The 26,885-nt window shown below is 48.8% G+C and overlaps 1 protein-coding gene across 12 annotated transcripts in view; it reads right to left on the bottom strand.

Annotated features, from left to right (window-relative positions):
* The window catches only part of AMDHD2 (amidohydrolase domain containing 2), a 58,653-nt gene that overhangs the window by 30,820 nt on the left and 948 nt on the right, over positions 1-26,885 (bottom strand). For 5 of the 12 annotated variants that reach the window (XM_041462540.1, XM_041462538.1, XM_041462541.1 and 2 more), the window contains exons 1-8: positions 18,202-20,295; positions 17,428-17,515; positions 13,910-14,586; positions 12,346-12,436; positions 12,089-12,235; positions 11,550-11,965; positions 7,372-8,228; positions 4,988-5,337 (exon numbers count right to left, since the gene is read on the bottom strand). In XM_041462540.1, coding sequence (XP_041318474.1) covers positions 11,772-11,965; positions 12,089-12,235; positions 12,346-12,436; positions 13,910-14,586; positions 17,428-17,515; positions 18,202-18,753 — 1,749 coding nt within the window. In that variant the 5' untranslated portion in view covers positions 18,754-20,295 and the 3' untranslated portion in view covers positions 4,988-5,337; positions 7,372-8,228; positions 11,550-11,771. Of the gene's footprint in view, positions 1-4,416; positions 4,548-4,987; positions 5,338-7,371; positions 8,229-10,909; positions 11,966-12,088; positions 12,236-12,345; positions 12,437-13,909; positions 14,587-14,784; positions 15,112-17,427; positions 17,516-18,201; positions 20,396-20,778; positions 20,881-21,323; positions 21,393-22,086; positions 22,195-22,444; positions 22,590-23,559; positions 23,649-24,691; positions 24,905-25,299; positions 25,355-25,702; positions 25,843-26,525; positions 26,663-26,885 lie in introns of those variants that run through there. The other 7 variants (XM_041462548.1, XM_041462549.1, XM_041462550.1 and 4 more) reach the window with 7 other exon arrangements.

Here is a 26,885-nt window from a genome sequence, read left to right as displayed (position 1 = left end):
ACCCTTTCTGAACTCAGAGGAGCTCCTGGAGGTCATCAGGTTTCCTTGTACGTGAGCTGGGGCAAGGATCTGTGTTTCTTACTGGAATGGCCAGTCTGAGCAGCTGAACAGACCTGACCCTTGAGCTGCAAGAACTTCTGTTTAGCATGCAGATCTCCCTGAAGGCAACACTGGCTGGGGGCCTGCTATGTGGGCTCTTTGTAGAGCACTGCCTTCTCTCCAGAGGGGTATTTGAACTTCATCACCCATCCAAGGGCTTTAAATCAACCAAACAGACCACCTGAACCACCCCAGGGAAAGGCTGGATCATCTGGGCTTCACTCTCACCCTCCAGCATCCAAACCCTGATGTTTCTCCAGCAGGTTAGGTCCAACAGGTGAGAGGGAACAAACAAACGAATGGAAAAATACAGAACAGATGGGAAAATCATATCCAGTTAGCTCCCAGACTGCACTTTCAGGAACCTTCCTTCTGGCAAAGGTGTGCTGTGACATTAACTTGACCTCTCTGCTTAAAGGACTGCCAAGGGCTCCTGCTTTCAGCTGGGGTATCTGGTCATACTGGCACAGTCCTGCATTCCTGCAGGGCCTGACTGTAACTCAACACTGCCCATGTCAGACTGTCCACACCCTGCAGCAGCCTGCCTTTGGAAGCAGGATCCAAGCCATGGCAGAGCCAGGTGCCCCATGAATGGCCCCTTGGGGGGCGGGCAGCAGCAGCAGGAGGGCATTGCTTGGATGGAGACAGGTTTTAAACAACAGACAGGTTTTCCAAGATTTTTCCAAACAAGAGCTGTGGCTTTCCTGGGAACACCATTTCGTGGAGATGCCCACAGCTTGAGGCCAAAGCTGAACAGGAGCAGACAGGAAGGGGGCCAGGGAGATGCTCTGAGGGTTGAAGTCCCTCTGCTCTGGAGACAGGCTGGGAGAGGTGGGGGTGTTCACCTGGAGAAAAGAAGGTTCCTGGGAGATTTTAGAGCCTCTTCCAGTGCCTTAAAGGAGACCCAAGAGAGCTGGAGAGGGACTTTGGACAAGGGCCTGGAGTGACAGGACAAGGGGTGCTGGCTTTAAGCTGAAAAAGGGTGACTAGAGATTGGGTACTAGGAAGAAATTCTTGGTTGTGAGGGAGGTGGGGCCCTAGCACAGGTTGCCCAGAGCAACTGTGACTACCCCTGGATCCCTGGAAGAGTCCAAGGCCAGGCTGGATAGGGCTTGGAGCAACCAAGTGTAAGTTGTCATTTGCTCCATCCTTCCTCAGACTTTCTCCAAGGGATCAACACACTACACCTGAATGCTCCACCAGCAGCTAAGCCAAGAGAAAACTGTCCTGGGGGGCACCAGGGAGGGGATTGTCCTGCTGTGCTCTGCACTGGGGTGGCCTCACCTCAAATCCTACGCGCAATATAAAATACACATTAAGCCATTGGAGAGCACCCAAAGGAGGCCGTGAGGATGGGGAAGGGTCTGGAGGGTCCATATGAGGAGCAGCTGAGGGTACTTGGTGTGTTGAGTGTGGAGGAGAACTGAGAGGAGACCTCCTTGAGCTCTTCACCATCCTCCTGAGAGGCAGCACAGGGTTTGCATATCTAACTTCTAGGTGCCTACGTTTGCACACAGGAATCTTCCTCCCATGTATGTCTTGCATTAGACAAAATAAAGGTTTAGGCTCATCTCTTTAAAGCACTTGCAGGCTGTTCACTGTTGAAGACTGTCACTACTGAGCTGCACATCTGCACTCACAGCTCTTCCAGTGGCAATGCCATGGCTTGTTGGAGTGGTGCAGGCTAGGGGCCAGCTAATGGAAGGGAGCTGGTGTATGGTTAATTAATTGAGGTCATTTTAGGTATTTTACTTTTGCTTCTACCTTCAGTGCTCCAAACCACAGCTCTCTTCCAGGGCACCTACATTTAATGTCTGCAGCTAGGTAGTGTGAATATGCCTGAGGCCACTTCTGCTCACCATAAGAGGCTGGCAGGGATACAGCTCCAGATACTTGGAGGAGAGTACAGAGAACACAGTGATCAAAAATCCCTCACAGTTAAACAGATTCCTATTTACCAAGGGCTCAGATGCTGTCACTGTGGAGCAGAGCTTAGAGGACAAACTGCTGAAATGAGAACTAACAGGGCACACTGGTGGGCATGACCAGCTATGAGGAAAAACCAGGCTGATTTTGCTTGTTTATGGTCATTTTCTCCTGCTGCTCCTAACTCCTTTTGGGGGTCTCTAAAGCACACTACAAAGTCCTATTTAACAACCAGAATCAAACACAGGAACACTGAAATGATCCCCAGATTTGACATGGCAAATATGACACAGATACTATGACCTCCCTAACCCCATCTGGGAAAGAATAAACAGGTTGTGCCATGACTGGTGGCACCATAAGCAGGTGGCAAAACTTCAGGTGACAGCTCAGTTGCAGCTCAGCTCACTTGCAGGGGATGTGCATCAACACTGCCTGATTCAAAGAGCCAAGAAAGGAAATAAGAGCTGGCAAGACTCTTCCAATGAACTCTTGCTTATTATTTCCCCAAAATAACCTCAACTTTTTCCACTCTTTTCCTCCAAAAACCAACCACCTTCTTAAGTAGATATGTTCTCTCTCTCTTCCTTCACTTTGACTCACCCAGGTCTCTGAGCATGTGCCACATGATTAAAAACGCCTCATCACGAAGCCCCACAGTGATACCAAATGGGCAATGTATGCAATCCAGTCAGCTTATGAATAACTTGGAGGTTGAAACTTATTTACACAATGTCCTTGAACAAATAAAATCCAGGGGCAGAGCTCTTGGAGTCTTTTGAGAGCAAAGGCCCACAGAGGGCTGTAAATATCAATCCTTTGCCATTTCAGTATTTCTACCAATTTGTGACTTTATACCCTCCCTTATCCTGAATCCTATGTTCACTCTGAAATGGGAAATCAACCCAACAAGCCTAAAAATGGAAATGTGTATAGGATGACAATATTGAATCACTTATTCTCTGAATATTCTTTTATCAAGTCCTGAAAGCAAGTCCACAAAAACCTCCCACATGCTGCCTAACAAAGCACGAACAATGTAGTGCTCCTCTCCAGTCATCAGCCCTTCTCTCTGAATGCATGAGGTGGATCCACGCACACATCACTGAGTGCTGGCTCACATTACAGACTGCTGGGACAAGCTGGGTCCTTACACAGCTTCTGAATCACACAAAGACTGTGACACAATTAACTGCTCAGCCAATTGGAAGCTAAATCTTGCAAGTAAAAGAAACCCTAATCTTCTAGACTACAAATATAGCTGTTACTTAGGTTCCACCAGCTGCTGAGGTAGGAAAGAGATTCAAGAAGGGAATTCTGTACTTGTAAATAAATACTTGTTACTGATGATGGGCTCCAAACCTATTGAACCTCTGATCATTTTGCTGGAAGGCTCTAGGTTTTCTCACCAGCAAGAAAAAGAAGGTAGAAAGGTCTTCTCATGTTGAAAGAGACAATTAGAAGCTCATTCTGCTTGGAATATATCTGATTAAAAGTCAAGGTTGAGGCACAAACATGAAACTTCATTTTCCAGATACACATCCTGTCATCTGCTAAATTACTTCTCTGAGGTTAATGTGTGCTGGAGAGCTAAGACAGTGGGAAACATCTAGATGCAATACAGAGATGGAGGACCTGAAGAGAAGTAGAGACTTCAAAAGAAACAGTGTTTTGTTTTTCCTGCACAAATGCTCACTTTTTCCTATGTTAGAGGACACCTAGTATCCAGATAGAGATACTAAAAATCTGACTGGATGTAGCCCTGGGCAAAAATGCTCTAGCTGACTGTGCATTGACCAGGGGGGCTTGGCTAGCTGATCTCATCCTTCCCACCTCATTCCCCTCTGTAGTTTTACAAGAAACAACATGGTACAAAGCTGTGCCAGGGGAGGGTTAGGTTGGATATCAGGAAAAGTTCTTCACCCAGAGGGTGCTGGGCACTGCCCAGGCTCCCCAGGGAATGGGCACGGCCCCGAGGCTGCCAGAGCTCCAGGAGCATTTGGACAATGCTCCCAGGGGTGCCCAGGATGGGATTGTTGGGGGGTCTCTGCAGGGCCAAGGAGCTGGACTGGATGATCCCTGTGGGTCCCTTCCAGCTCAGGATGTTCTATCAAACATAGATCAGAGGCCCTCTGAAACACTCATGTGGCAGACAGATGATCTTTCCTGAGAGCAAACGATACCTTTCAGGCAGAGAAGCTGCACAGGTGTAATGACAGACATCCTCTCTCTACAAACCTCTCTGCTTTGCAACACAGACCTCCCAGAGCAGTGGGACAGCAGGGCTTGAAAGGATTACAGAAACATGCTAACAGTATTACCTCGGGCAGTGTCATTTGAGGTGTCTATCGCTGCACCACGAGATTCACAGAGATTTAATCACATGACTGGCTTAGTCATCCAGGTAGTTTTCAGGGCCTATGATGGGCTGAGGAAGCAGACTGAATCAGGTGCAGAGGCTCTTGCAGCATAAAGAAAACGACATAAAATGCACTGCAGAAAGTTTGCTACTCTTGTCAGACCTGGAGAAGTGAGAAGGCCCAGTACTACACAATAGAAGTGAACCTTGTGCAGGTGAATAATTTTTTTTTTTTCCTCACAACTCTGTCCATTCTGCTGTGCTCACATGAATCTGCTGATTCTGAATCACCATGAGGATTTCCATGGTTAGAACTCAAAGAAGCTGTGGCTGCCCCATTCCTAGAAGTGTTCAAGGCCCGGATGGAGGGGGCTGAGAGCAACCTGGTTTAGTGGAAGGTGCTCCTGCCCATGGCAGGGGTTTGGAACAAGATGGGCTTTAAGGTCCCTTTCAACCCAAACTATTCTGTGATTCTATATTTGGGTTAAGGACAGCACTGGAGATTGCTGACTGTGAAGCCCTTCCAGCAGAGGCTGACCCATGTCAAACTCTGCATACACAATTACAGGCCCATCAGAGCTGGGCAAGCCACCAGTAACTTACCTTTGGGTATTTCACAGTCCCTGATGACAGACACTCCAGGCATGCTTCTTCTGAACTCCCATTCTTGCTGTGACAGGACACAGGCCCTTTGGAAATGACTCCCAACTCCCCTCAGCCGGGGCATTGCACAGACCTCCTGCTCCTGTGGGGCTCAAAGCTGGCACTGTGCGTTTTCTAAATCCATGGCTGTGCAAAGAGCTCCACCTCTTGCCTTGTCCCAGCGGGCACATGTGCTCTGCCACCCACAGCACACCCTGCAGACTGGATGGCAATCTATTCTTCCAGCATGTGGGAGGCCCACGCCTCTCTGCCATCTGCCACTGTTCATTTCTTGTTGCTTCTGAAGCAACCTGAAAAATAACTCTGATTAAATTTAATGAAGCAGGAAACCCTCTGAGTAAATTTATTTCCCAAATAATCTGCTTACTGCTCTATCACTCTTGCTGTGTGTGACAGACACCCATCTTAGCCCTCCTGCATTTCTGAATCCATTCATTTGCTCCTGTTTTGGCTCTAATGAGTGGACTGCCCAGTTTCCACAAGAACAGCTAGGAAGTGGGAAATGGGGGGGAATCTAGAAAGGATTTTTAGATAACAAGGTATAGCAACAAATAGGAATTCTTAAGAAAATATGAATTCTACCCTACTAGGCAAAAGCTTAGATGAGCCTAATGGATGACAAAAAGAATCCCTGTGTGTCCCTGTCTGCAGGGAGGGCTCCGAGCAGGGATCAGGCTCTGCCCCAGGGCCCAGCAATGGCACAAGAGGCAAAGGCAGAAACTGATGCACAGGAAGTTTCACCTGAACACGAGGAAGAACTTTCCTGTGCACTGAGCAAGCACTGAAGAGGCTGCCCAGAGAGGGAGTGGACTCTCCCTCACTGGAGATATTCCAGAACCATCTGGACACAATCCCGTGTCAGGTGCTCTGGGATGACCCTGCTTGAGCAGGGAGGTGAGACCAGATGAGCCACTGTGGGCCCTTCCAGCATGAACTGTACTGTGATTTGTGTGTGAAAACTTCCTTTTTCTAAGCAAGTGAACATTCCCTGAAGCTAGCTAGCACTAAATTAAACTGTGTGAAAAGTGATCACTGCACCTTTTCTCCCCAGTCTGTATTCTGATAACATCTTTAACCATAGCAGAAAAATAAGCCAACACTGTTACTCTGCAACATGATCCATTTCTACAATGAAAAATCATTGCTATTTTTTTATCTGTAGCAGATCTAATAAATTAGCATCCTCTTCAGTAAATTAAATTGGCTGCTAAATAAATTTGAATTACTAAGTAATCTTGAATTACTCTTCCCGCCTATGTGCTTCGAAAAACAGCCACACATTTTGTGTATCTGTCCCTCTGCCTTCAACTGGCTGTGCTAATTCCATCAGATAGCTCAGGCAGCTCTGGAGGATTTAGGAAGTTACAACATCCTAGCTCACTGCAAAGGCTGTTCACATCTGTCTCTTGATTCTTGGGCAGGGCATCATTATTGACAGCAAGGTCTCCTCTGCACTGAAGGTTTCATGCTGGCGCTCCCACCCGAACCCAGGGGGTGCTCCATGACACAGTGGAGCACTGGCACTAAGGGATCCATGTCTCAGGAATGAAGAACAGAAACAGCTGCTGGATGGGGAGAAAGTGGGAGAAACAGCTGCTGGCATAAAGCGACACAGCCTCACGGAGCTGCCATGAAAACTGTCATTTCAAGGGCAAAATCTGATGTATTGCAATGAAGCTAATAATTAAAATATAGAGACCCGCATTGCTTCACCCCCAAAAAAGGGCTTTGGTCAAGGCAAAGAGAATTTTGCAGGCTCCCAATAGTGCCTTTCATGTTTACAGAGTACACTGCATGATCACTGTGCACAGAAGAAAAATTCCTGAAGTATTTCCTATTGCTCAGTGGCCTCTAGATAAATAATGTCTGCAGAGCTCCTGTACTGTACTGGGCCAGACCCTTAGCTGGGAAAACTGGCAAAACACTGCTGTGTGAGGGGAAAGTGGGAGATTTGTAACAACTGAAGAGCTGCACAATAATTTCTTGAAGTAAGAAATGATGCCTGTTTCTACAGGAGGGAGTCATTTATATGATAGCTACACACACATGCATAGATGCTAATGCCAACATTTACATCTTTCACGTGTAACATATACACCACACAAGTCACAGAGCTCTCTCTGGAAGCCTGCATAATGTTGAAATAAGCAGTGCAAAAATAGGAATGCATTACCTTCAAAATAGCAAGACTTCCTCCCACCTCTTCCCCCTCCAAGTTCACGGACTATGCATTTCATCAGGATTCACTGTATCAGCCAGGATTAACCACCTTAGCCAAGAACTCTACCTTGGGTTGAGTGTGACAGTCATTTTAAGTCTCCTACCTGAACTTTTGTGTAGCCTGAAAGATGCTGAGAATGTCCCACCTCCTTTCCTGAATATTCCTTAGTTTCTGACACAACAGCCGCACTTCTGCAATGGAGGGACTTCTGATCATGGTGGCCATCCCTTTTTCTGGCTTCTGTGCCAAAGAAGACATGGTTTAGCTTCTCCATACCTCTCCAGCTCTTCTTGAGTATACTCCAGTTGTTTGCCAACATTACTGGGGGAAGAAGAAGAGGGTGGCAGGGACAGTTCGCTTTTCCTCTCCTTCCTGGCTTCTTCCACATCTGGGTTTTGTTTCATTAGAACAAGCATGATGATAATGGGAGATACACAACCCAGACTTCTTCTATTATGGTGGTGAGATACCAGGAGCTGGTCATGCCTGTTGATGTACTCACAGGGAAGAAGCCAAATGGACCAAACCATGGACCAAATGCCACTGGTCAGAACTCCATGCTGCCAGCATGCACAGGAGGACTGGTGCCAGGAATCAAACCACTGGGGATGTCACTGCCAGATTTTCTAAAGTAGCATGTCCTACAAACCTTCCACAGTTCTAAAGATGAGAACAGTAGAAACAGTGAGCAGCAGAAACATTTTAGGCAGCAGAAAAATACAAGATCATCTGGCACAGTTCTGTATGGTCTTAAAATAGCAGCATCTCTCTTCTTTTTTTGTTATGGAGCTGCAGATTAATTGATCTTTAACTTTCCTTCTGTTAGAATGTTCCAGTTGATGTCTTTCCTGAAATGGTAAGTTCTTCCTCTTTCTAATTCAAAGAAAAGTTAGGATTTCCCTCCCCAAATGAAGAGAATGTGTTATCCTTTACGAGATGCTAAATCCACAATCTCAGCATCTAGAAAATCAAAGTGAGACAAGGTAACATCAGTCACCTGAAACACAGGATCAGCAGGACCAATGTTGGCTTCTTTCTGGTCTTGGGAGAGGAAGTCCCTGCTGGGATTCTGAAAATAATTCCAGCTGAACTCTGTAGGGATCCCTTGGAGATTCTTTGTGGGCTGTTCCTTGGTGACTCTGCCCCTGGTTACTCAGAGATGGGCAGCCCAAAGACCAATAAATGCATTTCTACTGACTAAGCTCAGGAGAAGGGGTTGGACAAATGTCTATTTAGTGCCCAGTGTCCAGGGTAACAGCCAAAATGCCAACTGAGACGAGGGCCAGCCTGTGGGGGGGCTGGTGGGCCATCCCCTGAAGACAGAGTCTGTCTGGAATGGGATTGCATTTCCTAACCTTTTCTCGAGGGATGTTTACAGAAACCTAAAAGGAGCAGAGATCACACCCAGATATCTGCTGCCTCTGTGTGTAATTTTGGCCTCATCCTGTCACAGAAATAACCCTAGAATTCTTCACTTTGTTCCCACTTGGAAACTTGGAAAAGTGAGACGTTTCCCCTGCTTTCCTACAGTGAATGGTCTGAGACAAGTTACAGTGTTCCTGTAACCCCCTATTCTCTTTAGAAGCTGATCCTCAGCTTTTAGTTCTCCAAGACTGATGCTGTGAAGCAAGTTTTGCTCTAGAAGCGCTGTGGTATTTCCCATCCCCTTTTGCCTTGTCTTTAATTCACTCCTGAGCTCACAGCTGTGCTGGATACTTCTGTAAGCAGTTTGCTGCCTACAAGCCTGGGCCTGGCACTGCTGCTCTACATTTAGGTGGCCAATCAGCAAAGAAATATTGTATTCCCAGTCCAGTCACCCTGGTGGCACCAAACTCAAAAGCCAGGCACAAAGCTGAGGAGAGGATGCAGAAACAGGCAGGTCAGAATTGAGCTCAACTTTTTATCAAAACTGAGATACATTCCTTAAAGCAAGAACAGTGGGTCAGAGATGTCCAGGTAGATCAGAATATCTCCCTTCTCCCTCACTGTTATACATCATTAATGGCTTGGGTCATAGACCAAACCTCCAGCCACAGGTATTACAGTTACTAGTAAAGCAAAGCCCTGATCCCAACCTGACACTGCTGTAATGAGACATCACTGAAACCCAAAATAGCACTGAAATCCTAAAGAAAGAAATGCTAAAAGGGGAAAACACAGTGTTTAAAAAATATCACTAAGACTGCACTGTGGCCCCTGTAAAAGGGGAAAGGATGGACGGAGCAGCCATGACATTTCCTAACTTCTAATATCATTGCTTGCTTCTTTTCAAACAATTATAATACAGCAAAGCTTAAAAGTGAAGTACAGACTGCTGTAGTTTCAGACACCTCTTCAAGATACAATCACTAATGAAGTGACTTGGGCACATCTGTCAAAAACTCAGGAGGCATCACCTTGACTATAAAAACAGGGAGTAGAAAGAAAAAGGCAAAATGCTTTGTCCAAGATTCCACGGCTGACTCATGGACCCGAGCCGACACGACACTCGGGAACACGATGTGTCACACTGATAAACATTTGCCTTCCCACAAACACATGTATTAAGTCCTCCAGTAATGAAGGAACAGAAAAATGAAAAGGAACTGGTTTTGCAGGTCAGCATTATTTAGACCTCTGGAAAAACATAGGAGTTGTTCTCGTATTAGAATGGAGTTTTCTCTGACCCTTTTGAAGATAACTGCTGGATCGGGTTACACCAAATGTCCACCTCACTGGTATCTTTAGTTGAATTGTGAATGCCTCATGAGCAGCATGAACATGAGGCAATTATGTAAGAATGCTTTCCAGAATACTTCTGCAGCCTTCTACAGCAAGGATTTTATATTTTAGCAGCTCTAGCTTTACCTGAGACATGACAAGGAAAAAAAAACTATTTCCTAGATATCTCCTGCATAATCAGCCAGGGAAGCAAACAGCTGTAGCTCCAAGGTCACGTAGACAATGCTCTTGAATCTCAGTAAACAGCATGAAAACACAAAAAGCATGTCAAGAACACAGCTTTTGTATGTTGAATTTAAAATCCTGGAAATTAAAAAAAAAAATACGGTCTAAGATTGGTCTACACATTCAAAGTAACAGCTGTGCTCCTTGGCAAATAAAGTGTGCCAACCTCGATTTCCAGTTTTCTTCTATTGACTTCCAAAAGACAAAGTCATTTCTCCATGTTTCTCCTCATCATGTATGTTACCTGTTTCTCCTCATCACATATGTTACCCACGTTCAGTTTCTTCTCATGCCCAGACAGGAATTCTTTAAAATATTCTTTTAACATTTTTAAATTTAAAAGGAATGAAGAAGTATTGCAGATGCTACTGCCTGCCATCAGAGCTTAGCAACAAAATTAATTTTTTAGAGCAACAATCAGGTTTTTAGTCTTTCACAGCCAATGTTTTTCACCATCTCTCAGCTGCTCTCAGAACTCCCTGGAATCTGGCTACACTCCCATCTCCCACTTTTTACACAGGCTAACTGGACTATAAAAGGCAGGAAAGCACTGCTCCCTAGGGACACCTGATAGCATGTAGCCTTTCACAGCACTTCTCTTCCTTCTGCGTTTTTTTTACCCTAGGTGGGAAAATCTCCTGCATGAACTTAAGAGATGGGTTCAATACTCAAGCAGTATTGACTGGAGACACACATTAAAAAAGCCAAAATTTAATACAAATCAAATGGAAGAGAGTCGTTGGGCTGTGACAGTTTATTTTACCACCACCCAAGGCTGGCATGCAGCGAATTTTCCTTCTGAGGCACTAGTGATTGTAACTGAGCTACTTATAAAGTTAACTTTATTTAAGAGCTGATTGTATACCTTTCCTAACTGTCCAGAACCTGGCTTCAGCAACAAAATTTTTCCCTGTTTTCCTAGAAACAACTGTCTTTACATCTCTAGGCTGGATTAAATCATGATGTGCAGTTTTATTCTAGGTCTGTACCGGTCAGTGAAAGAGATGAATGAGCAAAAATGGGTCTCACTCACTTTTCCCCAAAGACCCTGAGCTCGTGCTCCTCCAAGTCAGGGATGACACACTGCTGGTATTTGCTGGATGCCAGAAGCTGCGTTCACACAGACTTGGGGAGTGGAAGCACCCAGCTATCCACTGCTCTGGATCTTTATTCCAAACCATTCCTTGCTATGTGCATTGCTACCTCAGCTGCTAGAAAACCTCAGCTCTATTTAAAAGCAATGGGAGAAAGGGAAAATCTCATGGTATAAAAGACAGATTCTACAGTTAATGTCAATTCTACAGGAAGGAAAGCAGATCCTTCCACACTGCTGACCTTTCCAAAGGTGCCTCTTTCCAGTGTGAGCACAGAGGAGCACTTATGTATGCTGAGTTGTGGGGTCATATGCATAGTAGGCAGATCTGGTTTAAACTTCTAGATAAGGCACCCTGGAAGAATATCCAGAGATTCATGCACGACATTTCCTACTGCACAGCACTTTTCCACCATTCTTCACTTTACAGGAGATCTGGCACACTTTTAGTCAAAGTCACTTTTCTAGAAGAAATTAAAGTGAAATTCCTGGGGAGTTGTGAAATTGAATAAGCCTGTGTTCAGTGTCCTGTGTGACTCTGAAGGGGATTCTGCTGAGCCTTGGCTTTTCCTGCAAGCTCCCAAGCTCTTCCGGATGAACTGGCCATTCTTCTTGCGGATGCTTCCCGTCAACTCCACGATCCTGGAAGATTTTGCAGCTTAAAGAGGGGAGAAAAAATAAGAGATGTTCAGTCATCTCATATAGTGAGGCCTCAGTCTGCAGAGCATAGGGCAGGATTGAACCACTTTCTTCTCCTCCTCACCATGCAAAGTTCTCCTACCTGCTTCCATAAGCTTCAGCTCTCTGCACAGCTCCTCCTGCATCTTCTTCCTGTAGTCTCCAAACATGGCTCTCATGAGCTGACGCTTCTTCACCAGTGGAGCCTTGTCACTGCGCAGTGTCCTGATCGCCCTGAGAGCCTCCTCAGCTGCAGCAAAGGAGCAACGACACACAGGTTAAGGCTCCCTGCTGGCTCTGCCCCTGCACTCCTGCCAGTGCTGCCCCCAGGAGAGAGCTCTTCTTTACTTCAATTCTTACCCTGCTTTGGAGTGGGTTTCTGTGTCTTCAAGCCGAGTTCCAGCTGGTTCACACACCAGTCCACCTCTTTCCACAGCTGCTCATCTGACTGCTATCAACATGAGGAACAGTGAGCAAGAGGAAGTAAATCACCCAAAAATTACAGCAGCAGTTGCTACACAGGATGAAAGGGAACTCCAAAAAGTCAGGACTATTCCAAATATTATGTTCTGGTGACCACTTAACAGACTTCATGACATCTTCCCTCTAGTGTTTTTCATCAGATAAACTAAAAGCACTGTGCAAATGTTTAGCTGCATCTCACTGTCTCTATTAGATGGATTTAATGTGGCTGCCATTCAAAAGGTGCTGTTTTCTGGAAAGCTGTACAGCTTTCAAAGAAACTTACAGATGGGAGAAATAAACATTAACACCAGAAAACCCCATCCTCAAACCTGCACAAAACCCAAAAAAGCAAACAATGGACAAAATCAGAAGCTGAGTCTTTCTTCTCAGCTCCTCTGTGCTTGCTCAACCAGAAATGCATGAGGGACAAGGAAGATGAAGCCCATGGAGACGAAGGAAGCCAAGTGCCATTGAGCAATGCCAGCTGGCTAACTCAGCAGTGGAACAGGGAAACAGGGCTGCACCCTGGGACTGCAACAATTCTTAACTGTTATATACATGTAAATACAAATGCCCTCACACTGTCTCCTTTTACCTACAACAGTGTCCTTCTAAAGGACTGGAAGGGCTTTACCTGACCTTCAACTTTTTCTAAGTCTCTGGTGCTCAGCAGTGTTTATTGGTAGGACTGCAGGTGAAGCAGACCTTTGGATGAAATGTTCCAGAGGCAGGTGAACACTCAGTGCAATTTCCTTGTAAAATATTGAGAAAAGGAAGGTTTTGTGCAATCTTGTGCTACAGTATGAATCAGCTAGCACTGTTTGTTAGTAAAACCTACACCAGTGCTGGAAAGTAAAACAAAATGAAGACCTGGACCTTAGCAGAACAGAAAACCTCAGGGTGTGCCTTAATGTTGTGTTTACACATAACTTGCAACTTCAGATGATTTCTGGGCCATGCCCTACAGAGGAACCTTCTCGGAAGCACCCTTGAGCTCTACCACAGGTCCTTGGCTACACCAGGTGGCAGTCCTTTGCCTTGGCTTTGCTCCTTGTACTACGAAAGCAATTCATCCTGCAACACACACATCAGAGCTACAGGGCCTGGCTCAGCACCCACAGGCACCAGCTTGGCACCAAATGAAGACAGTTACCTCCATTTCCTATTTTTATTTTCTTAAAAAATCATAGCATCCAGCTCGCCAGGATTAGCTGTCACAAGCCTAAACATGAAATCTTTCAGCACAAATCTGAAGGACCATTAACTTCCTTTGCTCTGGTCAGGCTCCTCAGCTGTGTAGCAGAGAAAGCAAACAGCTGCTGGAACATGTGAGCAGCAAATGTGGGCTTTCAGCTTCCATCTCAGGGCAGTATTCTAGTTGTTCATCTGTGCAAAGAGATAAAGTGCCTCTTTAGCTCAAGGGTTTATAAATAATGGGATCCCATCAGTATTTAATTACCTGAGAGGTCTTCTCATCCTGATGGGAAGTATCTGTATTTTGACAGCTGTTAGCTTCTGCCTTTGCCTTCCTGCTGGTCTCAGTTTCTTCTGCTTTGTTTTTACTGACAGGTGCTTTTTGCTTCTTCTTTTTCTTCTTCTGGGCAGCTCCACCTCCTGTTGATTTTTCTGTCATTGCCTCATCTGCAGGGGCTGTCTCTGTTTGGGGGATCTTTGATGTGGCATGGCTTCTGTCCTCTTCGGGTGCATTCCCTGTCACTTGAGTCACCTCAGGCTTCTGCAAGGCTGCAGCCTGTGGCAGAGCTGCTGATTCAGCAGGCAGTGAAGGATCTGCTGTGTGCTCTGTATGTTGGCTCGCTGGAAGTAACTGAAGATGAGGACACTCTTCATCTGGGATGGCAAAGTTGAAAGCAAACTTTGGTTCTTGTCCAGAGGCAGCAAAGCTCAAGGCGCCATTCCAGTTCTCCTGCTTAGTGGCTCTGTTTTGAACCTGCTCAGCACCACTGTCACCAGGGTCAGCTTCTGGGTCAGTCTTGGAAAGTGTAAAATCAAATCGGAAGCTGCTGCCAGATGATGTGAACAACTCTGGCTTTACCTCAGGGGTTGGATCAGACTGTTTCACACCATCTGCAGCCTGCCCCTTGCTTGGCTGTACTTCCACAACATCAGGGGTCATGCCTAGAAAAGACAAAGAACACTTGTTTGAGAACACCAACACTGGTGTGCTCAATGCACCAGTTTCCTACCACGGGGGTGTCACTGCAGCTTCCACTCTAAGGCACTGCCCAGAGAGGTGACTCAATTAATGCTGCAACCTAAGAAATCTACAGAAAAGAACCAAATCTTACCAGCCCCTGAGGGACAGCTCAAGCTCACCTTTCTCCATGCTCTTCTGACCCTCATCCATTTTGAGATGACAATCCCCAAACTCATTGCTCATCACTTGCTGCTTCTCTGCAAGAGGAGTCTCAGGGGAGTGCAGGACCTTGAAAATGTGTTGGGTTTCTTCTGCTCCACTCAGAAAACACCAAGAGAGACAAGAAGCAGTTTACAGTGGGCCTTAAAACCCACACTGTGGGATGCTGATGACTGACTCAGAGTAATGTGCTCTGTATTCATACCACCTCTGTCTAATCCATAACTAGCATTTAATTGAAAAGGAACTCCAAGTTCTTCCAGAAGCTCAAATACTGTGAGATGTTCCTACAGAGGAGAAAAAGAAATCATAACTGCTTATTACTTACAGTTGGACTCTTACACTGCAGTAAGTGCAGTGCTAATGGCACAGAAGCTACAGAGAGCTTAGCAATCTTTCCCTCAAGGTGAAGACAAATCCCAGAACATAACTCAGTGTCTCTTCTCTGGAAAACTGGAAAAACATCTAAGTAGAGGGTATACCCTGAAAAGCAGGACTCTTGCTCTTGCCTACAAACCAGCCTGAACACAGCAAGAATCCAAAGCTTTTGTGTTAAAACAAATTCTCTAAAAAACAAAGTTGTTCTGTGACAGTGGTTCCCAAGATCTCAATCTGGAAACCCTAAATATAGTCTTGTAGTGTTTGTCCCACTTATTTTAAACCACAGAACAACTTGAGAGTAGTACTGTGGAATGGGAACATCCCACCTCTCCCAGCTGCAGGGCCCAACCATCCTCTCGGGAAAGAACCTTTCCCTAACATCCAGCCTAATAATCACCCCCTAACACAGCTCCAGCCGTTCCCTGGTTCTGTCCCTGGTCACAGAAAGCAGAGATTGGAGCTGTCCCTCTGCTGCCCCTCGGGAGGAGCTGCAGCCCCAGTGAGCTCTGTGCTCCATCTCCTCTCCTCCAGCTGAACAAACCAAGTGCCCTCAGCTGCTCCTCCTATGGCTTCCCCTTGAGACCCTTCCCCATCCTCATATCCCCCCCTTGGACACTCTCTAACAGTTACAGACCCTTCTGATATTGTGGTGCCCCAAAGTGCCCCCAGCACTGGAGGTGAGGCTGTCCCAGGCCAGGGCAGAGCAGGACAATCCCCTCCCTGTCTCAGCCAGTAATGCTGGGCCTGATGCACCCCCAATCGTGGTGGGACAGAAGTGAGATGTACCTTCACAGCATCGGGGTGTCAGGGTCCTGGCCACATGAACTCTTATTTCAAGGGGTTTGGCTAGCTGCAATCCAGGCCAGTTACACAACAGGAGGTAGAGAAAGCTCCAGGGAGCTGCTTCCCTCCCTCACCTGGGAGTTACTCTAAGCTGAGTACCTTATGCATACAGTGCTACAGCCAAACAACTCATTGATCCAGACCCTGAATTCCTGGCGAGATGTTGGATCTGCCTCCTCACCAGACTTCTCCAGCAACTGGGACTCCAGCAGAGCCTGGGTACCATCAGCAGCACTGCTCAGCTCTCCTGGGTCACATACTGTGCAAAAGGGTCCTTTTCTGGCCAGGGCACTGCTTCTTTCCTGTACTCAGCTCCTGCTTCCCCTCCAGGAGCTGCCTTCTCTGCTGCTGGGCACTGGGGTCCAGCACAGGACATGTTTGTAACAAAATGGTCTGATCACAGAATAGCTTGGGCAGAAACTTTAAAGCTGATCCACTCCTGTCATGGGCAGAGACGCCTTCCACTGTCCCAGGCTGCTCCAAGCCCCGTACAGCCTGGCCTTGGACACTTCCATGGATCCAGGGGCAGCCACAGCTTCTCTGGGCACCCTGTGCCAGGGCCTGCCCACCCTCACAGGGAAGTATTTCTTCCTAGTATCTGATCTAAGCATTATCTCTGGCAGTGGGAAGCCATTCCCCCTTGTCCTGTCCCTCCACCCCTTGTCCCCAGTCCCTCTCCAGCTCTCCTGGAGCCTCTTCAGGCACTGAAAGGGGCTCTGAGGTCTCCCCAGCGCCTCCTCTTCTCCAGGATGAACAATCACAACCCTCTCCCACAAGCCTTAACTCTTCTTGGAGCCTGATACTCAAGCACAAGGTGTAGGCACCTATCAGTCACTGCTCCATCCTCAGGTGGACCAGCAAACACTCACCTGAGCATCTTACATGGGGTTCACATGTTAGGTACTGACCAGCAGCAGGACATGTGTCTGCAGCTCTACAAAGTGGACTAATGAGATCAAACTATGACCTTATAGAATTTTATCTTTCATGTAATTTTTCCCTGGAACAAGCTTCACAAAAATAAACCTACTGGTGTTTGAGGGCCAAACACGCTGGCACAGTATTTCCTTAAGATGAAAAACAAAGGCAGAGCAGAAAGGTTCTGCTGTAGCAGAACCAAACAAGTCATTATATGGGAAAAAAAGAACATGACAAAGAATACAGAAAACAGGGAGAACAAACACTAAATGACTGAAAGATAAAACTGCTTCCAGAAACACAGTCCTTAAAGCCCAGTGTTGTCCTGTGTTTAGAACAAATCCCAAATAACACAAGAACAGGGAACATAAAGGAGAGAAGAAACAGAAAAACACCCACATCTGCTAAATCCCACCCAAGGCCAGAATATGGGGGGTGTGGGCCGGGAAAGAGGAACATACCTGGTTTGGGGTGTGGAGTGAGATGGAGATTGGCCTCCAGTTGTGAAATGCACCACTCCAGCTCCTCCTGAAACACACCTTGGGGAGCCTTGGACATCATGTGGGAAAGGCAGAATGATTAGAACCACAAATCTCTCACCTTCAAAACTGAGTTTTCTGAGGCCTCCTCCCCTCTCACAGGAGATCAGACCTGTCTTTACATTGGAGGTGTGCTGTGTAACAGTTCATTTATACCCTAAATCAGCACAGCACAGGGACACGTGTCCTGTGTGGAGAGCACCAAATGAGCCCTCTGCACTGCAGCTCTTACTAGCAGGAAAATTACAGCTCTTACTAGCAGGAAACCCCACCACTCCTGGCAAGCCAGGACTTCCCACAGATTTATTTTTTCATCTTCTTCTCCACCTGTCCCTTTTTAAAAGCCCCAAATGGAAAACGTCTCATTTTCTCCTGAAGCTTAGGCAATAGCAAAACGTCTCTACAGCAGGAAATTTCCCTTTAGCACAGCTCTGGTAACAACAGAATTTATGTTTAGCCTAAACACAAGCCCTTGAGGCCCCACGTGCTGTATGTCTACGCTGGCTGCCTCTTCCACGCAAGTGGAAGTTAAGGTTTGCAGCCCGCCTGGGAACAAGGCACACTAAAACACTGGGAAGGAAAAGAACGTTCAGGATAAGGAGATGAGCAGGGATGGGGAAAGGCACCAGAGCTGGGAAAGCCTTTAAGGAGAACCTGCGGGAGCTGGCCCCGGGCCCAGCGCGGGCCGAGCCTTACCTGCTCCGCGCCCGGCTCCCAGCGCCGCCGCCGGAAGACGCGGCCCCAGCGCACCGCCCACCTCCAGTCACGGGCCTCGCGTGGGCTCCGGGAGCAGCCCCGCCCGGGCCGGCACCACCAGCTGGAGCTCGGGGCCTGCTCTGGGCCTCTTGGAGCCCCCCGACCCTCGGCGGGGCCTTCCCCCGCCGCCGGCCGCGGGCTCAGCGTGGGTGGGGGGGCCGGGCCGGTGTGCGCCGCCCTCAGCGCCGCGGCCGCTCCCCGCGCTGCCGTTCCGCCCGAGAGCGCCCGGGCCCGGCGGGCCGCAGTCCCCAGCGCCCACCTGGGCGGCGCATTTGTGACCCCCGCGACTCCCTCCTGCTCCCCTGAGCCCCGCACTGTGCCCACGGAGCGGGCCGCGGGTATCCGGCGGTGCCGCCTTCCGTGGGCCAAATCCCCGCAGGAGCGCCCAGAGCAGCCCTGACCCCTCACATGCCAGCCTGACAGGGCATGCCAGCAAGCACCAGCGCAGGCAAAAAAGGTTAATACACACCTATTGGTACTGTCTAATCCCATTTCTATTTTAGATTTCCTTTTGATTATTTAATTTTGTAAATAAGAAGTTAGACACCTTGTTTCACAAGCATTTTTCCCTATTGGATTGTTTCCAACAACAGCCAGAAGATCCCCGTGAGGTCAGTACTGCAGCAGCACAGCGTGTCACTGCACAGGGCCTGCTGTCTCTCCAGTGCTTCAAACCATGGAGGTTGTAATTTCTCTTGACATTGGCAGTTGCTGTTAGAAATCGTCCAAGGCTGACAGAAGGGCTCTAAAGTGCTGGGGAAGCACTTCCAAATGTTGCTGCTAAAGATTATAAAATGGTACTGGAAAAATCAGTACACTTCTGCCAATCCCAACCAGACTTCGTCTGCCTTACAGTCTCCACCCTCGCTGAGACTTAGCCATTGTCTGAGCTCTCTCCTCATTACAAAAACCATCTCAGTGGCTTGAGGCTTATCCAAAGTTGTCTTGAGACTTTATCTCAAGGCTTGTTCTGAGTGGTTGAGTAGGGTCGAAATCAGCCTCAGCCCTCCTATACAAGTGTCCCAGCGTCAGGAAGAAGTATGACAGTCAAGTATTGTAGAAGATAATGAGCACAAAATAATGAGCTATCATATCTATCTTGAAAGGCCAGAATTCCACCGCAATTTTCCTCTCCCTTGGTGCCTGAGCTGGACTAAGGGCTTGTGAGCCTGTCACCACCAGTCTGGATGCATCTCCTAAAGCAAGGCTTCACATCCATAGCCTGAGGAATGCACAAACCCATCAGGCGATGCAAAGACTCTTCTTGGTATGGCCTGCAGAACCCATCCAGACAGCGCAAGGAGTGAAAGGAACATTGTTTTAGGTGGTAGGATGCTGTCCATATCTCCAGCTCTGTGGACTCAATGCCCATGCAGGGAAAAGGCACAAAGGACCAGCAATGCCTTGGTATTCCTGGGTTTGATCTCTGCCCTGAGGATTCAGCCCCACAAGGGCACCGAGTAAGCGAGCTGTGGCAGCCTTACTCTGAGGACACACGACAGAAGGGCTGTCGGGAGATCCAAATATGATCCTCAGCTTCTGCTTACACAACAGAAACCTTGTTATGGGAAGAGCTGCAAGCTGAGCTGGTGGAAGCTGATGTCTAACAAGTCATGGCTGCCTGGGACAAACAGCAGGCAGAAGAATTGGAATGGCTTGAGCCTGCCTCAGGTACAGAGCAGGTTAGCGTGCGCTGTATAAACTGTGCAAAGGCTGGGGCAACTCCTCACTGCTGTCAGATGGTGACAGAAGCACCTTTTGGGGAGCAGGCCAGCTGTACAGTCCTGTAGGTCACTCCAGGACTGGCATCCTTGCCAGCACACAGCTGCCTTCTTTCCCCATATCACCAACTGAGCACCAACAAATTCGTGGCAGGCATGGCTGTAACTGGAAGCTGGAAAATGCAGCTCTTTGGTATGACGCTCCATTGAGGGAGTTGCAGGAAGGAATTGGGGAAAAAAAAACAAAAGAGAGAAGTGGGGTGGTTGCCAGAGCTGCTAACCACAGTGTCAGTGAGCCTTGGAGGGCACTGGGACAGCCCAGTGTCACATGCCCGACACATCCTGTCGCCAGACTTCCTCGCCGGCAATGTAAGTGGCTTGCACATACAGGCTGTCATTCAGCATTAGGAAATCTGTGTTGGACAAGAGAGAAAGAAAGCAGCTGTCAGAATGGAGCTGCTGGAGTTAGCTGGGGAGAGCTGAGATCACTGGGGAAGGGCTTCTCCCCACCCCAGGATGGCACTGCAGTGCAACCCTGGAAATGGCAGCTCTGCTTTCTGTTCAGCTGAAATGCAGGGGGCACTCCAAAGGGTTTCCCAAACACCACCAGCATCCAAGGGAAAAACCACTGGAGCAAAAGCCCAGAGCATATCCCAGGTGGAGCAAGTCTCCCTGCAGCTCCCACGAAAGCAGGGGATGAGCATATGCTTACAAAGCAGCCCCTGCTTTGCTCCAGCACTTGTGAGCTCTGATACCATAATCTCCATACCAGTATGTGCTGTGCCCACACCAATACCTGCATCAGAGTCATAATCCAATGTCCCCTTTTTATGTTCAATCCCCAGGAGCTGAGCGGGATGCAGAGACGCCGCCTCCAACGCAGTCTCTACCGAGCACCCTTGGACAGAGAATTGGGGAGATGTTAGGGCAGCCAGAGCCCCATTGCCAGAGCAGCCCAAATCCCCCAGGACAAGGCAACACCCAACCAGGCCATTGATGGACCCAAGCTGGAACACCCTCAGCACAGCCAGCTGGAGCTGGGGAGGGAAATATCCCTACAGGAGAGAGCAGGCAGAGGAAAACTGAATACCTAGGGTATGGAGAAGAGAAAACCATTCAGTTTTGTGAGAAAGAAGCAGGAGAGTTCACCACTTATTAGTTCTATGGGTTAAAATGAAACTTCCCCCTCAAAAAGGGACTCATGTGAAGGCACTGATCCCAGCCCTTGCCATGTCTCAGGTGAGAGGGAACGCTCCTGGTGGAATGGACACATCTGGCAAAAGCAAGACCTCCTCCCGTGTCAACATAGGGAGCAGCAACTTGTGGACAAGGCTCTCTTACCTGTGGCTTCTTGGAAGTGTCGAACACAAGTGTCCATGGTTGCCACACTGCCACTCAGGGTCTTTGTGCCTGGGAGAGAAACAGGATGGCACTGAGCAGCGCCCATAGCTCACAGCAAGAAGCAGGGCACTAGAGAAGCATAATGGCACCAGAAGTGCAGAAGTCCTGTGTGGCAGGAGGAGCACGCTGAAGGGCCTGCAGCCACTTCCTGCTGAGCACAGGAAGAGGTACGTGGGTGTTGTCCCCAGCTCTACTATCAGACCAGCTGGACTGGGTGAAACCTGCTCACAACACAGGCATCTGCTGCCAGAGGAAGGGAATGAAGAAAGGAATGCTCCTTCACTGAAATACCTTCCCAGTCTTCATCTGCTTGGGAATTTGAAACTTAGGGAATTTAGCTAGCAGTAGGTGCTAGTGTTACAATGAAGAAAAGGAACAATAAATGTCTCTTAAGATTTCTCTGTCCTTACTGACGCCCTGAACCTCTAGCACCCTTAGCACTGGACAATGAAGCTTTCAAAGATGTTGCAGACAGCTATAACTGGACAGATTCTTCCATGAGGGTGGAACACTTCTCGTCTTTACCAGGAGTTTCATTATCCTAAAGGCCAAGTCACTGCAGATCCACCAGGCATCGAAACCTAAGAGGGTGGCACAAACGCTGCCACACACCGACAGAGACAGCAAGGTGTGCTCCGCTCCTCAGGAACGCTGCCAGTGGCAGCAATGTCCCCAGCTCTTCAGCAAGAGGGACAGCACTTACCTGCGATGTAGGTGTTCAGCCCATCGATCTCCACCACCTGCTGACCCAGCGTGTGCCGACCCGGTGCCAGCCCCATGCCAGCGATTGCATCTGTCACCAGCACCAGCCCTGCGGAACACAAGGAAAGGGGCTTGTCAACACTGCTGCTGATTTTGTTGCAGCTCCAAGCACTGTGCCCTGTTGACCCTCCCAGAGAGGAACCACATGTCTCCAGCCACATCGCACCAAAGCAAGAGGACTGAGGGATCAGCACATGTGGCTGTGACCTTCCAGACCGCAAGGGCAGCACAAATGTCTTCTGGGAGATGGCACAGTGCTCAGAGTGGCTGGTAACACTGTGGGGACTGCCATGGCTCACCTTTGGGGTGGGCTCGGTGGGCAATGCGCAGGGCAGCGGGGTTGGTGTGGATGCCATCAGAAATCATGCCATAGAACACCCTCCGCCCAGCAGGAATCTTGTCACTTGTCAGCAGCCCCACAATGCCAGGGTCACGGTGGTGGAACTGCTCGAGGGGAGAGAGGGGACAAGCTGTGGAGGAGCAGGACACACTGGCTGAGACTTCACTTCAGGGGATCCAGCTGCCAACTCTATCACACAGTGCCTGGCAGCTTTACCAGGCAAACCTGGGCATTGCCTTGAATCACAGAATCACAGGATGGTTTGAGTTGGAAGGGACCATAAAGCTTATCTTGTTCCAACCCCTGCTATGGGCAGCATCACTTTCCACTAGTACGGGGTGCTCCAAGCCCGTCCAACCTGACCTTAAATGCTTCCAGGGATGGGACAGCCACAGCTCCTCTGGGCAACCTGTGCCAGGGTCTCAGTACCCTCACAGGGAAGAATTTCTTTCCGATATTCCATCTAACCCTGCCCTCTGGCAGGGAGAAAACATTCTTCCTTGTCCTGCCACTTCAGGCCTTTGTCCAAAGTCTGTCTCCAGCTCTCCTGGAGCCCCTTTAGGCACTGGAAAGGGCTCTGAGATCTCTGGAGCCATCTCTTTCCCAGACGAACACCCCCAGCTCTGCCAGCCTGGCTCCAGTGCAGAGGGGCTTCAGCTCTTGGAGCATCTCTGTGGCCTCCTCTACACTCTCTCCAGCAGCTCCATGTCCTTCTGATGTTGGCCCCAGGGCTGGAGGCAGCTCTGCAGGTGGGGTCTCACCTGAGTGGGGCAGAATCTCCCTCTTCCCTGCTGCTCACACACAGGAGGGGGTCTGGGTGCACAGAGCAAGGGCATGTCCACCTCTCACCCACCAACACTTCCTAGTCCTTCTTAGCGATGAACTTCAAAAGTCTGCTACAGCCTTGACTCTCTTTCAGATCCAGCAGTAGGAATGTGAAGCCAGAGGTTCAGTGCCAAAACCTCATTGCAAAGCATGGTACAAAACCAGCTGGGGAGAACACAGACCCATGGGGAGCAGTAGAAAAAGCCCAAAAGCAGCCATGGAGGAGGGCAGGTGCCTCTGGGGACTCACCGGCAGCATGGCATTGAAGAGGTGAGTGATGAAGGTTGCTCCGTGCTGCACAGCCTCCTCGGCCTGGGACAGATTAGCCACTGAGTGACCTGGGAACACAGACCAACACCTGATTCCTCTGCCCATCTTTCTACTGATTTCCCTACAGGAGCAAAGACACTGCATCACTGCACTATGCTCTAATGGCCACCCTGGCCTGAGGTCTCAGGTGCAGACTCGACACAGATGTGTCTGGCCATGACCTGGGGGGACTCTGGGGGTGGGTGCTTACCTAAACTCCTTCAGTATTCACATCACAGCTGTCACAATGCTGCCTTGCTCACAGCATGTTGTCTTCAGGCTGAGTTTGAGGTCCAATGATATGCCTTTCTGCTGGTCTCACATACTTAAATGTTTTGTAGAGAATTATCAGAGGACACCCTCACAACAGTGGGAACTTTGCCAGGAAAACATATGGGAATCAAACTATCCAGAAAGAAACTTGTTTCCCCAACAGGACAGCAGCTCTGTGGGCTAACCTTGCTTTTCTGGAGTTGTTTATGTGGCTTTGGGATAAGAGATAGTCTGCTGTATGAATGCCCTTCTCACTTGAGGTTTAATTTCACCCTGAGTAACTCCCTCCTTTAAAAAACAAAACAAACTTCTTCAATGATCTGAGACAAAGAAGAGTTTGTGAAGCAAAGGAAAAGAAAAACACAGCCAGTTTTAAGTCAGAAGCCATCCAGATATTGGAGGGAGAGGTTTCTACAGTACTTCTGGTTGAAAAACAGAGTTATCAAACCGAAAGTAACCTTTGGAAAATAATTTCACCTGTCACATAAGGCCTAAAGCAGTGGAACTTCAGAGTTTGAACCCTTCCACATCATCAAACCTCCAACTAAGACTGCTGTTCTTCCCTGTGTTAGAACAGCACCTTGTGTTTACTGCAGGGACTCCTAAGTCGACACAAACTTTGGCCCTTGCCATGATAGACTGACAGCATCAAGCAGCGTCCCCATTTGTGACAGGTCTGTCACCTCCATCCAGAATCCCACCCTGTCCAGTTGCATTCATGAGACGCTGTTAGACATGCCACAGCCCCAGGGGAGGGGCAGCCAGAGCTCCCCTAAGCCCTGGGTGCCCCAGCCCTTACCCAGGGAGACGCAGATGCCCCGCTTGGTGAGCTCCCGGATCACCTCACTGCTCCTCCTCATTTCAGGGGCCAGGGTCACTATCTGGACACAGTCCAGGGAGCCATAGGTGGCAAGCAGGTCCTGGAAAGCACCTGCCTCAAAGGTGCGGAGGCAGTGCTCTGGGTGGGCACCCTTCTTCTCCTTGCTGATGAACGGCCCTTCCAGGTGGGCTCCTGTCCAAACAGGAACAAAGAACCATGACCCTTCCTCCCCCTGCCAAGGACCAAGAAACCTGCTGCTCCTGTCATACTCTTGCCATTTTTCTGCAGCAAAACATGTCCCAGGCAACTGTGAGCTCAGCACAGGGAAGATGCAGTGCTGGCCACTGGCCAATCCAAGCCACCCCACTGCCATTGGTCCAGGGTCTCCAAAGGGGCTCGAGCAGTGTGTGTACGAAGACAGAAAACGGTAAAAGCCAGGCACAGACTAAGGGAAAAGGTGCCCACGTGTGCATCCCTCCCGCTGAGAGTTCCAGCCCCTATTTGTACTCTGTAACTTCTTTCACCTCAACTGTGAGCAAGATAATTGCCCACCTAGAGTAGCATCACAGAGGGATGAATCCACTTACCCAGGATTCCTGCTCCATGGGCTCCACCATTTCTTACACTGATCTGAGGGAGAATCTAGAGAAAGAGGTTTGTCAGACATGGCAACACAGACACAGCCCCCCAAGCCTGCTGAATCAGACCCAAATGTCAGGTCTGCAGGGAGATTTGTAGCTGGACCATTTGGGACTATCACAGCCCACAAAGGAAAAGCTGTCTCCAAGCCTTGGTGTGCAGACCTCACTTGGGAGACATGGCTGTCTCAGCATTCTAAAGGCTGAGGGCAAGAAACCCAGGGTAGAGTCCAGCTCCTCATGCCCATGGCTTTTCTGCCCTGGCAGCTATCCCAGTCTTGGCCCACCCACCTCCTCATACCAACCTCAGTCCCTGATCACCCTGTGGATGGGAGAGGAGAAGGCCCCTTACCTGGTGGTACACAGATGGAGGAGAGGTCACCAGGGTAGGACAGAAAGAGGTCACTCCATGGGAGAGGATTTTCTGACTGACCAGGTCAATACCTGATTTGAAGTCATCCGTAGCCAGAGAGAAGTCCACCCCAAAGCCTCCTGCACCACAAACAAAACAGGGGTGAAACTGCTGCTTCCCCAGTGGGTGTGCTCCACCCAGAAACACTGAAGAAAGACTTAATGTGACTGGAGGGAGATGTTCCATTTGTAGGGCGCTGACACAGAGGGCTCCATCAGCACTTCTGTCCTACATTCCAAGGTTCCACAAGTACAAATCTCACCATCACTGCCCTCATGAAGTGCTCTTCCCCGCAGCACCCCAGTGTTTTGCAAGCACAGCATTTTTATTTTGATGCAGGGCAAAATGTGACAATTCCCAGCTGAAAAGAGAACTGACTTCCAACTTTACCTACCATAGAACAAGCCCCTCTTTCCTTCTGAAGAGAGCTGTTGCAGTTAATTGTTATTGTTCCTATGGGAAGTCTTGCCCTCTCCACCCACATCCTGGAAAGGGTAGGGCAGGCATCCTGCCAGTGCAGGGGCAGGATAAAATATAGATAAAAATGAGTTCAGAGGAAACCCTCACCTGGCCAAAGGAGATCACTTACACAATAGCAACAACCACAGGTAAAATTGCTCTTTGTCATTGGTTGGGTGACTCACACCTCCCTTGAGCAGCTGAAACGTGGCCATGGAGAGGACACCCAACAGTGGGGCTGGGGGTCAAGGATGGACAAACCCGGGATATCCCCAGTCCATGAGTGCATGTAGCTTCACTGTACCATTGATCTGGACGTCAATGAAACCTGGGGCGATGATGCTGTCCTTGCAGTCCAGCTGGACATCAGCAGAGCCCTTTTCGTCAAAGAAGAGTTTCTCTGGGTTGAGGATCTTCCCCTCTCGCACCCACAGGTCCTCCCTGGAGGGACAGTCACACATACCAAGCTCTGGTGCCATGTGCAGCACACGGAGCAGGTGGCCATGCCCCAGTGACAGTGATCCTGAGCAAAGTGGATCCCCCCGGCACCTCCAGCCACGGGCTCTGCGATGTCTGCCAGAGCACAGCTGCTCTTTAAGCTGGGACACAGTGAGCAGCCCTCTCTGCCTGGCTCTGGCTCTACAAAACTCACAGGAATGGGATT

The sequence above is a fragment of the Pyrgilauda ruficollis genome, unplaced genomic scaffold (assembly GCF_017590135.1).
Source record: "Pyrgilauda ruficollis isolate IOZ18807 unplaced genomic scaffold, ASM1759013v1 scaffold16, whole genome shotgun sequence".
NCBI lineage: Eukaryota > Metazoa > Chordata > Aves > Passeriformes > Passeridae > Pyrgilauda > Pyrgilauda ruficollis.
This window is presented reverse-complemented; position numbering and strand designations above follow the sequence as displayed.